Source organism: Papaver somniferum, chromosome 11, assembly GCF_003573695.1.
Source record: "Papaver somniferum cultivar HN1 chromosome 11, ASM357369v1, whole genome shotgun sequence".
NCBI lineage: Eukaryota > Viridiplantae > Streptophyta > Magnoliopsida > Ranunculales > Papaveraceae > Papaver > Papaver somniferum.
This window is the reverse complement of record NC_039368.1, coordinates 114799698-114813853: the sequence shown is the minus strand read 5'-3', so window position 1 is coordinate 114813853 and position 14156 is coordinate 114799698. Positions and strand designations below refer to the sequence as shown.

Below are 14156 nucleotides of genomic sequence, written 5' to 3'. Positions count from 1 at the left end.
TTGCGCGACGCCCATGCTGCACCACAAGATTCGGCCTCAAATCTTCATCTGAAAAACTAGTCCAGGTTAGGTCACGTCTGGTTTCTTGAATTACCATGTTATGCAGAATGATGCAAGTCAGTATAATTTTTTTTCATTTCTTGAATATCAAAAAAGCGTGTCGGCCCAGTTATGATGGCGAACTTCCTTTTCAGTATGCCAAAAGCGCGTTCAGCATCCTTTATGCATTTCATTTGTTGGGTGTTAAAGTACTTCATATCCTTTGAAGTCGTCGGTCCAAAACCTATCTGACTATAAGCTTGAACCATAGTTGACCATTCTGGATAGATTCCGTCTGCTAGATAATAACCCTGAGTGTAGTCATGACCGTTGGTGCTGAAATTACAGTGCGACGCGATCGCATGCTTAAGATATTCAAACAATGGTGACTTATAGAAAACGTTGAGATCGTTATTTGAACCCGGGAGTAAAAAAAAAAAGCATGCCAAAACCAACAATCATAAGTAGGTGAAGCTTCCAAAATTACAGTTGGTTTTGGATAATAACCCTTATATTAGCCTGCCCATTCAACTGGACACGCATGCAACGTGTAGTGCATGTAGTCAAGACTACCTAGCATTTTTGAAAAACCCCTCGCGGTGTTTTCTACAGTTATTCTTTGAACATCTTCATGAGTAGGCTTTCTTAAAAAGATTGGACCAAAATGCTCGACTATTGTTTTGCAAAACAATTTGAGATACCTAAAGGCGGTTGTTTTCCCAATATGGATGTAATCATCCATGGAATCCGCTGGTACCCCGTAACATAGTATATGGAGCGCCGCAGTGACCTTTTGTTCGGGACTAAAGCCTCTTACATGTCGTGGACTATACTGATAATTAAATAAATGTTGTACCTGACAAAGCTCGGCAATAATCCTTTGCGTCAAGTTGTGGCCCATGCGGAATCGTCGCTGAAAATCCTCATCGGAATAGACACAATCATGATTAAAAGAATCATGCATCATCTTGTCGCGGTAAAAATGTCGATCTCGCCACGTAAAATTTCGCCTCCTTCTATCTTGAATTGCATCTTCATCCATTAGACGCAAAAACCCATACAAATTTCTTCCTCTTCTTCATACAACATTTCATCCATCTCCATATCTTCCTCAGAAGAACCAAAATCAAGATTCATGGTTGAAAATTGAAAGCAATTGAAATTAAGAAAATTGATCGGATGAAAGATTGTTGTGAATTTGTGAGATGAAACTCGAGTTGTATTTATGGAGGTAGAAACTAGCCGTTCCGGTGACCGTTTAAAAGTAGTCGTTCGCAATCATGGGTCATCCCTCAGCGGTTTTACCCGCACGCCAGCGACTTCACTTCGTCATGGCGCTTGACGATCAACAGCCCACTTCATTTTCATAGTGCAGATCACGTTTCCCCATCCACCTGGCTCAACAAATATTTTGTTTTGTAGATTGCCATAGGAATTGCCCTTACGGTGCTAAAAGAGAAAAACACTAGGGCATCTAAATTAAGAAGAAAACACAAGAAGATCTAACGGTGATGAATAACCTGCACGAATCTCTGGGTAAAAGTCTGAGCTAAAAAAAGAACGAAATTAAACCAAACAGACGCGGTTAAACCCTGTGTGTCTCTTGTATCCTGTTAGAACACCATGAGATTCAGTTTCGAAGTAACAGAAACAGGCAGCAACAACAAAACCCTAACTCCATCCCCACCAACTAAAACACCACCATCTTCATCTAAAGAACAAATTGAATGGATTCCTCTACAATCTCACCCTATTTTTACAACCACCACCATCACCACCACCGCTGGTGGTGGTGTAAGAAACCTAATTGCTTATGATAAAAAAGCATCTCGTCTTTACTTGTGGGAATCTCATACTCAATCTCTACATCGTATCTCCATTCGTCTTGGTGATCCTGATGACCCTACTTCTGTTCTTGCCTCTTCCTCTTCCAAGGTAATTATCTCAATCAATTTTCATTTTTTTTTGTAGGGTTTTACAGTCATTGTTACCTAAAAATACCCCTTTGGTTGTTACAGGTATTGCAACCAGATGTTCATTTGAGTTTTGTTGTCAGCAACATTTCTATTAATAGGAATGGATCAGCATTATTTCTTTCTGGTGATCATGGTCTTTCTGTTATGTATCTATTTGGAAGAAATTCGGCGAAAGATAGTACGATTATATGCAGGTATGGTGAAAATTCAAGTATTTATTTGTAATTAGTTTCTCTTTCTGTGCAAGTTAGGACATAGGGTTTATGGGGAGAGATGCTGGCAAATTTTATGTCCATCTGTATTGGGCAATGTGGGTCTTGTACGATTGTTAATGGTAAGAAGTTCAATTGTCCTTGGCATGTTGCTCTCGAGTTGTTCGCCCCGTCTGATGTGGATGGTGATGTGCGCACCATCCACAAGGCCTATGTCCTCGGGATGATCTGCCCTGCGAGTAACTAGCTATTAAATTCCTAGTTTTCTATCGTTTTCAAAAATTATTCTACCAAGTTTTTACTGATCATACGGGATTGTCATGCGTAAAATGTTAAAAATGCTAATTGCCTTCTGTGTTGTTATGTTGATACTCTTTTCGGACTGCTTGGGGGGTTATTGAGATAGCCCAAACTCGTAATTAGTTCTGGTCAATTGCTGTATCAGAGGCGCCTGTTGATAACAAGAATATCTTATTGCATAACAAGATTATCTTACTAGTTTGGGTTGGTTAATGATCCAAATATAACAAAATTTTCTTGTTGTATAATGCAATTTCACTTTTATTTACAGGACTGTTTCAGTTGGGTCTCAATATTATTACGAAAACCACAATTCGATACGAACATTGCAAATTTTGTGGCACCCTATTTCGGACACTCATTTGGGTATCCTTTCTTCTGACTCAGTTTTCAGGTAACGATTACACTTATACTCTCTTTAGATTCTATCAAATTAGAAACCATATGTCTACTTGAGCGTATGCTGTATGTATATATAGATACGACGACACATAGACATTGTTTTGAAGATTTTGTTATTTTATTTGCAGACTTTTTGATTTGTCTTCGGATCTGGAAAAGCCGGAGCAGGAATATTACTTACAGCCGGTCGAACCTGAAAAATGTCGAAATGCTGCATCTATCTGTCCTGTGGGATTTTCATTTGGAGGTGAACACTTGTGGGATAGGTTTACGGTAAGCTTAGATTACATATTGATCTTTAGGACTATTATTTCAAACCGCTGATCATGTAACTGAACTTTGCCATGGTAGTTATTTTGTAGTTAGTATTGTTTACTAATTAGCTTTTATAATTTTCTATAGGTGTTCATTTTGTTTAGTGATGGTTCAATCTACATTCTCTGCCCAGTTGTTCCCTTTGGAAGGTATTTTTGCATTTTCATGTTGTAGTGCAATTACATGTAACCTTTCTATTATGAGGGGGCTGGATTTTGTACTCCTTCTATTCCTTTTTCATTTTAAGTATGGCAAGTTTGAAGTCTGTACAAAGTACATGTCTTTTTTTCACTACAACCTGTTCTATGAAGAACATAAATGAAATCCTTCTTTTGGTGGCAGTGTGCACAGATGGGATTCTATTTGGGAAATTTATAACGACGCGCACTTATTTGGGCTGAAGGCGTCCAACTCAAGGGCAGTTAGTTACTCTAGTTTGGCTATTGCTTGGTTGAAAGCAACATTTCCTCAGTTGGTGAGTCAACCAGCAGGAGGAGGAAGTTCAGTGGCACTGAGAGCCCATCCCTATGTACCGTTTGATGCTTCTCTTTCGTTACAGGTAAGTTTCTGCTTGTGCTTGCATTACATAAGTTGACACAGGGTGATAATTGCAGTCGTTAGGCATGAAGTAGTGAGCTAAGGCCTGAATGATTCAAATTAGATCAGTAAATGGATGATTATGTACTGGTATATCTTTAAAACATATACCGGTGCTTCGAGATAAGCATTTTGTGCATTTTAAGTTGTGAAGAATGTGTCTTCGAAATTGGGTGATCCTGCAGCACTAAAAAGGTAATTGGTATACCGTCTGCCAACAACCCCCTGGCACCAAGTTCTCCCATGATGATATCAGTGAAATATCTGGCATCTGTCTGTCACAAAGAATGCTTATAGGCTATCATCTTATAGTTGGTTTGCTTTGCATGGCAATGAGGACTTCAACTGATCTCCTTGCAACAGTGTATCATACTTCTGTTGAGAAGTCCCACATCTCTTATTCATGTTTACTGATGAATATCATTTTATTTTATTTCAATTTACTGAGAATGCATATTCCAGCAATTTGACACTGTTAAGTACTTTAAAAGTGTTCATTCTGTATAATTAAGGTGTTGGATTGTTTTACATATTTAAGAACCTAAACTTGCAGGGGCCTCTCCGTAAAGTCTGCCATGGTGATGAAGAAGATTCTGAACTACAGGGTACAACATGTGAAGGTAGGGCGGTGGGGATTCTGTATAACATAATCAGCAAGGATTCAGTCTTGGTGACTTCCTGGAGCAGTGGGCAGTTGCAAATAGATGCTCTAGCTGATGAAATTCAACCTGTTTGGAATGTCGGTAACCCGCCTCGTGTACGTGTTGATTCTCATGACCATATCCTTGGCGTTGCCATGATTTGTGAGTCAAGCCTGGGAGATCGTCCTGTTGTAAAGCTTGATCAACCACTAGATCATACTGTTTGGTTAGGAAACTCACCCCCTTTGTTGAGTTTGGCTGTTGTGGATTTGGCTTTGCCTGAAAATATAGATAATGGTTCCCTTATTTCGATGTTTGCTGATCCCTTCATCCCAGAAAGAATATACTGCCTGCACGGTGGTGGTGTAGATTCAATAGTTATACATTTTCTACCTTTTACAAGCCAGGCAAGTGGGAAAGATGAGGTCATGAAGGCTCCTTCTGTGTATTCAATTCTGAGTACATCCCTAGGCGAAACTAGCTTCCCATCCCTGCTTTCTGGTTTTCTGGCTCTAGAGGATTCATTTGGTTATTCTTGGATAGTGGCAGTCACCTCCTCTCAAGAATGTATAGTATTAGAGACGAAAGATTGGAATATTTCGTTACCAGTTCATGTTGATAGGGAAAAGAAAGATAGCATTGACGAGTTCCAAGAGAAAGATACTCCAGTTGTTTTGAGCAAGGAACTCCTGGATGGACCTAATGTGGTTCTTATTCCTCAGGCCTCACCTAATTTACGCGCTCTTGTTGCTGATTCCATTGAAGGTCGAGCAGCTCTCCATCAATACTCTAAGCTTTTCCATGAGAATTACGTTGAGTATGCCCACAAGGTAGCAAAAGAAACTTATCAATCTTTTATTCCCTAAGGCTTTGTTAGAAGTATGTAGACTGCGGCAGTTCAGATGCTGTTTTGTTCTGGCCTTAGAATTCATAATGTACACACTTTTCTGCTTGCTTTGCTCTTTTTTCAGGTCTGGTTTGAACTTAAACATCACGGAGGTTACCTGGAGAAAGTGATTAGTAAACAAAAAGAACGTTTACATAATGCACAGCAGGATCTTTCAAAGGTCGAGGAGAGACAACCAAGCTTGGATGATAGGATTAACCGTGCATTAGAGGTACATTGCAGTCTAGAAGACCGCCTACGGACATTGAGAAACTTGCCCAGGGGCCACAAGAAACCACTGTCTAGAGCAGAGCTCGACTTCAAAACTGAGCTTGGTACTTGAACATAACCCATCCATTTTTCCTTTATCCCCAGAAACATGAATGAACCTTTGTTGCTCAGTTCTTGTTATCTTCAGTCGCTAACTGTTTTTTGTACTGCAGACAGGTTTACCGGATTGGAGTTGGGTGCTTTGCGTTCATCTATTGAAGCTCTAAATGCGAGGGCTAGAAAGTTCACACAATCCTCAAAAAGTAGCGGGGGCTCAAAGTCTCCACATAGACAGTTACCAGGCAGGAGGAAGAATCCTGTCCCAGAATCCCAAGTTTCCCAGCTTAGATCAGCTGTAGAGAAACTCTCACTAGTGAACAGTGAGACTTCGAAAAAGGTTAAATTAGTCGAATCTGCTTTGAGCAAAATAGAGAGCAAGGAGTAGCAAACGACCTAACTCTGCGTTTGGCACCACTGGAATTCTATTCCCAGGTCATTCCAAGTACCTAGAACCTGAACTCCAGGTGGTTCCAACTACCTCCAGTCCATTTAATCATAGCAAAACAAACTCGGCCATTTAACCACTTAGTCACGATAGCCCTCTCTTGGTTTATTGGAGGATACTTAGGATTGGTAGGTATGGAAGAATCTTGTAATCTTTTGATGTGAAAAACTATGGCGTCGATGTAATAGCATTTATCCTTGATATTCATCTAACTGATTTGCCATGTAACAAAGCTATCTATATGAATTCCGAAGAAAACAAAAAGACTATCCTGTCCAACATTTGGTGTTTGGCATAAAAGTTAAAAGGGTGGAAAATTTGAATGGAAATGACTGGTTTTTAACATTGGGACTGTTGTTACAATGATTTAACCCCTGTAATTAGATGAGAAAATGAGGCTTGCAGAATGGGTTTAAGCGGAGGTTTCTGTCCTAATGGTCATTGCTGCCATGTGTCATGCCCGAACCGATCAAGACTCGAGAGAGAGTATTCCGGCTGTATAGAGAGAGTAATCAACCAATGAAGTCGACACCCACAATTTTTTTGTTCGTCTTTGTTATAGTTTTAGTACACCCCTTTTTCCTATTACCCTAGGTGATAAATGACTATCAAGAAGGTCATTAAAATTCATGCATATAACGATGTCCTACCAAATTCACTTGTATAGGTGACTAACTTAAAATTCATGCATATGGCTTCCTTTTCTTTATTTAAGGATGTCACTCTGACGCAGTAATAGAGATATGAGAGATAGGGAGTAGAGGAGTACCTAGCAGAGTTACAAATTTTGTTGGGTATTCTTCAGAAAAGGTAATGGCAACCAAATTAAAATTACAAAGTTGGAAGAAGGTGTTGAAAGAAAAGTTGATAATAAATCAAAAAGAATGGGGTTTCTTGTCGCTCAAAAGACCAAAAAGAAGAAAATGACACAAACAAATGGTCTATGCACTAAATAATAATCGGTATGAACAGATTCGGAAAAATTTAACATCTTGGCATTCCATGTTTCTTCCGGCGGCAAATGATAAGGTAAATCCATAACTCTGTTATGTTCACCCAGTAATTTTTCTTCAATGCATCCATGTCCAAGTAATTCTGAAACGTTTACTCTTAAAGCTGAATTTGACTGTTCATGATATTCACTTGGAGGTGACTAACAATGGTAACCAACTAATCACCAGCTGCAGACTTGCTGAAATGGAGATGCGAGAAGTAGTGGAGACAAAATTATTTTTATGCATTTCAATGATGTCCTACCAAATTCACTTGTGTGTAGGTGACTCACTTTTCCTCTTCCCCCGAAGAGGTTTGGTTGGCCTGCTCAGGCACCCCGCAAGGTTGCTCCTGGGAAGAGCCAAGTTCCCTTGGTGTTTTTTTTTTAATGTTTCTTTAAGAGGTAAGGGTGTAGTCCACCTCTTTGTTTTTCAATCTAAAATTAATGAATAAATTCTCTTTTAAGGAGTTCAAAATTTGATTTCTGCCTCTCTTAATTTGAAAAGTATATTATCTGGGGATAGTCTAATTTGATGATTCCATGATCTAATCGTAGCGGTTTTGATTTCCCCATCACGGTTGGTTTTATGGATACCTGCTAACACATCGCCAAGCACAAGCAGCTTCTAGTTTTTAACTTCAAGGAAGGACCGTATAGTGATTTTATCGATAGTGGAAGTCCCTTGCAGAATATTTTCCAATGTAATTTTTACTAGTATCTTTTATTCGATGGATAATGTAAATTGAAAACTGAGGACTAAACTTCTGAGGGTTTTAGGGCAAGACAGAAATTGCAAGAGCGAGAGAGATTTTTAGGGTCGGAACCAGAATTATATCAAGGATTCATCGTCAGTTTCTGCCATTTGAAGAAAACTGGTTTACTCTTTAACACTCCAAGTACGAATCCTAAACTCCATTTTAAATTTGTTTGGGGAATTTAGCTGTTAAATTGAAGAGATCCGTATTACAGATGCCAGTTTTTCTTTTCTTGTATAGTTTGAATCCGTGCAAATTCGTTATCCATTGGTCATTCTGATATGAACAAAGTTTAATATTACTTAATTAGCATTATCCAGGGAAATATATTGATCTTTTACAAGTATATGTAGATTTTGGAGATATGCAGCAGAATCACAATGTGTATCACTTAACCTTGTGGTTTGTTCATCAAACATAGAGAAATGTGTTGTGCATCTATTGTTTTGCTTTGTCTATTGCATTCGTTGTTCTATTGAGTTGTTGTGTCCATGTTGCTTTGTTAGATGTTATTCTACTTTGCACTATCATCTACTTTATTGTCTATTCGTCCAAGTTATTGTTAAAGCTTTCATGAGAGTAAGATAGTCTTCAAACAACAGTCACATTTCAAAAAGCAACAACTTCTGGCATGGCATTTCCATTTGACTCTTCTATGTTAGTCCATTGTTTTTCTAAGTTTTAATTCTTTAATCGACAAAGTGTTTTATGAAACTGAAGATCAGTAATTCTGGGCGTTAGAACCGGCTTATGATTATCTGATTGAAGTTATTATTCTTCGCAAGATGCCTTATAAGTCCTTTTGATTGATGAAGTTTATTTCTGATCAGTTTGGTGAATCGGAAAGCTGTATTCTCTTTGTATTCAGCTCCTTGTATCTGCGCTTCTAGAGGCTTATTCCTTGTCAGCAACATACGTTCATAGAAAAATGCATCCTAGTTTCATAGGCATGTCCAAAGAAATCTTATATGACCTGCTTATGATATCGTTAAAAACATATAACAAGACAGGGCTATAGCAGACCCTGGGAACTTATTTTGACTGATAAAACCCAATTAGTGATTTTTCTTTTTCTAAGTTGAATTTTAGTGTTTTTTTTTCTGTTTGAATCCTGATAAACATATATCAGCTTGTTAGATTTATCCATTTCCCTATCTTTTGTATCTCACTATGCTGTTACAATTCTGCACTTCGCAACCTGTGATGCTATATTAACACCCTATTTGTGATGTTCATTGTTCTTCATTCTTAATAATCTCTTATAATATTGATTCTTGTTCTGCGTTTTTACAATATTGTAGAGTATCATCTAATTATGGTATTGGTAACAAAACGATAAACTGAAGAGCTACGGTGAACTTCAGAAACAACATCATTGAGGAAAATGCATTCGTGTTCGATGCTTCGGCGGTTTTGCTGCTACAATGGAGCATCTTCTGGTCTTAAACCTGCGACAAATAAGAAACAGCTTGTTTTTATGGGATCCCCTGAGGTGTCGGTATCTGTTCTAGACGCCTTATTTGATGAATCCAAAGCTCCTGATTCTCCATTTCAGGTTGCAGCAATTGTCACACAACCCCCTTCAAGAAAAGATAGAGGGAGAAAGGTGATGCCTTCACCTGTCGCACAACATGCTCTGGACAGAGGTTTCCCATCAGATCTCATTTTCACTCCACAAAAAGCTGGGGAGGAAGAATTTTTATGTGATCTCAGAGCCTTAAAACCTGAACTGTGCATCACAGCAGCCTATGGGAATATTTTACCTAGAAAGTTTCTAAAGATTCCACCACTTGGAACAGTCAATGTTCACCCCAGTTTGCTGCCTCTCTATCGTGGTGCTGCCCCTGTTCAAAGAGCAGTGCAGGATGGTGTTAAAGAAACTGGAACATCACTTGTGTACACAGTTCGTGCGCTAGATGCTGGCCCAGTTATTGCCTGTGAAAGATATGAAGTTGATGACCATATTAAGGCGACTGAATTACTGGGCATCTTATTTGATAAAGGGTCTGAACTTCTGATCCGTGAACTTCCCTCTATATTTGATGGATCTGCAAGGGAAAAAGCACAACCACAAGATGACTCCAAAGCTACTCATGCCGCGAAGCTAACACCGGAGGAAGCCTGGTTGTCCTTTGATCAAGAAGCTTTTGTCCTACACAACAAGGTTCGGGCTTTTGCAGGTTGGCCTGGAACCCGAGCAAAAATCTGCATTCTTGATCCTCTGAATGGTCAGCAGGACACTCTTGAGGTTAAAATAATTACCACGAGAATTTGCATCCAAAAGGATGTTCAGGATCATGCTAAGGATGACGTGACTCTTGTTGGGGGTGCCCTGCAGTTCTCATGTGGTGGAGACACAACACTAGAGGTACTTGAACTCCAGCTTCCAGGTAAGAAACCAGTGAACGCAGCTTCCTTTTGGAATGGGTTACGGGGACGTAAGGTCAAAAGGTTATGATCCATTGTTGAATTTGCATCCTATTCGCCTATGTAATTAAATTATTGTAAGTGCAGTTTTGTTATTACTTCTGTGCGGTTGTACTTTTCCGCTGGAATTGAATTTGTAGCCGTCAGAATCAGTCACCAATTTTGCAATCAAAACTTCCCTTTCTTAGCCAAAACTTGGTCTTGTGTTGTTTGCTAAACTATTCATTGAGTTGTACTGATCTCCCCAAGTCAAGTTCAGTTTCATCGTAAAGAAATTCCAGGACAAAAACTAAAATGCAGGTAACCATGGATGCTAATCTGTTTTGGAAGTTAAAATACCAGAAGTATCAATGTACAAGTTGAGTCAAAATATGCTATATACCAAAATCCGTTCACGTTGGCAGTTAGCACAGTTTTGGGTACTATACAGCCATACAAAAAAGAACACAACATGACTTGCGACCATAATACTAGCAAAATACAAGCCACGTTACCAGAAATACCAGTGGCCAACACTTAGATGCAGGAAAAAACTGTCAACCGCAGGGCAAAAATTACAAAATAAAACTGACTACTGTACATTCTACAAAACCATATCACCCCCAAGTCCCATCCATGGGAATAATTACCGCCGAGCCTTTTTGGGTAATACCTTGGTAGTCAGATTCTTCGATCTGGGTTTTACGTTCTTGGATTTCGAGTTCTTTCCTTTGGAGTTATACTTGTCATCATCAGACTCATCGTCGTCACTTTTACCACCTTTCCCCTTCTTAGACTTCTTTCCAGCATCTCCGCAGAGAACTAATCTATTCTCATCCTTCTCTTGAATGTGCTCAGTTTTCTCCTTGGGCCTCCAAATGAAAATAGACCTGATAACACCACATATTTCTTATAGAGAGAACAAAATGGGTTGCAACAAAAATGAGTGGGAAAAAGAAAAAAGAACACAAAAGACCATGCTACAAACTGTATATGTAAGAGAATTTGTACCTTGAACTCCCAGTTGCCATGACATCATCTCGAGGATGTAACTTGTTTACAGAACTAATGGTGGTGATGTTCGGATCAATCACCTCGGCAACCAACTGTCCCGTACTAGTGTCAATGAAATCGATGGGATGCAAAGCTACATCATTGAAGTTCTCACTTATATAGCGGCCAATAACTGCAAGGGACTCCGAAGGGTCCTGTAACACATGCATTTCATAAGTCTTCAATTCAGCGCATAAAAAGTTCTGCTATGCTAAAAATGGAACACGATCAATTACCTTTGGGTCCCATTCAGCTCTAAAAGGAGTCAAATACCGGTTGAAACTGTGGCTGTGTACTATCTCTCTGCTTGGGATATCCAAATTTGCAAAGACACAATCCCATACACGAAGACGGTTGTCAATCGACGTAGTAAGAATTTTACTGCCAGAAACCGGTGAGAAATATGCAGAGTTCACAACACTGCGATGCGGAAGACTTGCAAGGGAGGATTCAGCTTCCAGTCGACGCATATCCCAAATACGAGCCTGAATAAGGAAAAAGATCACTTAAATATTGTTAAAAGCCAAAGCACAAGTTGCTATAAACTTTACATGCATAACCATAGGTTTGAGACACTCACAAAGTGATCATTTCCACAACTTAGAAGAAGCTCAGGCTGGAGGGGATTACAATGAAGTCCCACGACTTTGGTACCCTTTTTATGGATCAAAACAGATTTCTCCATTTTGCTGTTTGACCTCATATCCACACTAGAAAACAGACAGAAAATTGAAAACAAGTTAATGGTATTAATTATTGAATCAACATGCCGAAACACAAATACATAAAGTTCACAAGAGGGCGAAGGAGACTGAAAGACCCACTAGTAAAGAATTCCATGGTTATCAGCAACAACTACTAGTCCTTTGTCTGAGTTGACGTCCATCCCATACAGCATTCTCCAATTATTTGGGCCCTACAGAGAAAGAACATACAAGAATTTCTGCAAATAAGTCCAGATGTGAAATCATTTAACAGTCGAAGCGACGGAAAACGATTGAAACTGACGCAACATACCTGCCATCCATTAGGGTTAAGGTCCATCAACTGAGAAGACAACCCAGTCTCCAAGTCGATGCAACTGACAGTCCCGTCTGATGATGCTCCATATATCGTTCCATCATTTGCAGGGTTAAACCTGACACAGGTAAACAGGCAGTTTTAAGTGCAGGATTCCATACAAGGAACATAAAAAACTTGTAATAGAACTAACAAAAAATATTCATTATGGAGACTCACTTCATGTTGTTAAGGATACACGAATGTATATTTCCGTAAACCGTCTTCTCATGTATCTTTTGAAAATCCCAAACTCCCAATTGCCCTTTCTATGTCAACAAACACAAGCAAATCATCAGCGAAACATTCAATAAAATCATTCGATTAAGATAATAACAAAAACATGTAGCATTTTTTGAATAAAAACGAGTGTGACGCGTACCTTATCTCCTGATAGGAGAATGTTATTGTTAGTCGGATGGAACTCCAAACATGTTATACGTCTACTGTGATATCTGATAACTCCACAATCCACTTGATCCGGAATCACAAATGCCGGTTTTATCTATCAACAATCGGTCAATTACATAAACGCACATACATCACAAATTAGAAAATCGCGGTGAATCATCCCAACAGGAACATAAACCCCTTAACAAACAAGACACTCCAACTTCAAATACGAAACCAAATTCATCAATCCAAACGAATCACGCATACCTTGGGAATGTTGCTTCTAATCTGCCGCCCAAAGACATAATCCAATGAACTACTCGTACTCCCACGTAACGGGATAACCCCATTCTCTGTTGCTACTCTATGAGGACAATTCATTGTAGTATGACCTAAAATTTCAAATACCAGTCAGAAAATCTCAAATTAAAACCAAAATTTACAACTGACAAACAAAGTCATTTAAAAGGAAAAAAGTGAGATCAACATTTTACCAGGCATTTTACAGAGAAAACAAGGTTTCATGGGACAATCAATGTATGTAGCACCTCTAAAACCAGCTTCATGTCCAATCTTTTTACATACCTGCAAACAAAAACAATGGGCAAACGCCAGAAGTGTAAAACGAGTGTAATAACAAAAACAAAAACAAAATCACAAAATCAAGAATCTGAAACCCTAGAAAACAACAAAAGGAACTTACTTTACAAACTTTTTTGAGACTAATAGTGATGGGGGCTTTTCCTTTCATCTTCTTTTTATTGATATCATCATCACCTTCATCAATGGCTTCTTCATCCATTTCTTCATCTTCTTCTCCAACGAGGTTTCCAACATTTTCATCCTCTAGAACTTCTTCTTCTTCATCTGATGATGAACTTTCTTCAGAATCTGATTCTCTCTCAATAACAACTCTTGGGAAACTAGTTTTTCTGGTTTGAGGTCGCATTTTCGGGTATCAAAAGAAAACAGTGAGATTTTGTTCTCAGAGAAGGATTTGAATAGGTTTTGTGAAGAAGATGAACGGGACCAACCGACTTTGACCAAAGAGGACTGTGAAGGACTTTAATTACGTAACTAGCCTTGCATTTTTATAGGTTATGTATGGAGAATGCTTGAAGAGTAATAGGGTTAGTTTGGGTAGTTGGAGTAATGAAAAGGCGGGAACTTGACGTGGCTTGTTAACTACCACTTAGTAGTACAGAAATGCCACTATCGGTTAACACGTGTGTTTAAAATTTGAGAAATCGTATATCCACGGACTTGAATCGGAGTTTAGATGGGCCGTCATTTTATGGACGGATAAAAATAAAAAGAGTGTCCTACGCAACCCGGTGTGATTTTCAACTAATT

At 38.9% G+C, this 14156-nt stretch overlaps 3 protein-coding genes across 3 annotated transcripts; 2 read left to right on the top strand and 1 right to left on the bottom strand.

Moving 5' to 3' along the window:
* Positions 1-1634: 1634 nt before the first annotated feature.
* On the top strand, positions 1635-6473 carry LOC113323032 (nuclear pore complex protein NUP88-like). The gene is made up of 9 exons (XM_026571265.1): positions 1635-1974; positions 2058-2209; positions 2799-2921; positions 3058-3202; positions 3332-3393; positions 3587-3803; positions 4395-5312; positions 5454-5703; positions 5812-6473. The coding sequence occupies exons 1-9, from the start codon at positions 1663-1665 to the stop codon at positions 6081-6083; spliced, it is 2451 nt and encodes an 816-aa protein (XP_026427050.1). The 5' UTR covers positions 1635-1662; the 3' UTR covers positions 6084-6473.
* A 440-nt stretch (positions 6474-6913) lies between these two features.
* Positions 6914-10513, top strand: LOC113320354 (methionyl-tRNA formyltransferase-like). Its single transcript, XM_026568268.1, has 4 exons — positions 6914-7172; positions 7325-7838; positions 7915-8033; positions 9194-10513. The coding sequence occupies exon 4, from the start codon at positions 9277-9279 to the stop codon at positions 10348-10350; it is 1074 nt and encodes a 357-aa protein (XP_026424053.1). The 5' UTR covers positions 6914-7172; positions 7325-7838; positions 7915-8033; positions 9194-9276; the 3' UTR covers positions 10351-10513.
* Positions 10514-10678: 165 nt separating this feature from the next.
* Positions 10679-13794, bottom strand: LOC113322970 (protein DAMAGED DNA-BINDING 2-like). Its single transcript, XM_026571182.1, has 11 exons — positions 13507-13794; positions 13298-13388; positions 13071-13195; positions 12793-12915; positions 12591-12679; positions 12369-12489; positions 12176-12267; positions 11932-12061; positions 11588-11836; positions 11310-11506; positions 10679-11188 (listed from the first exon to the last, which is right to left on the bottom strand). The coding sequence occupies exons 1-11, from the start codon at positions 13750-13752 to the stop codon at positions 10945-10947; spliced, it is 1707 nt and encodes a 568-aa protein (XP_026426967.1). The 5' UTR covers positions 13753-13794; the 3' UTR covers positions 10679-10944.
* Between the last annotated feature and the right edge of the window lie 362 nt (positions 13795-14156).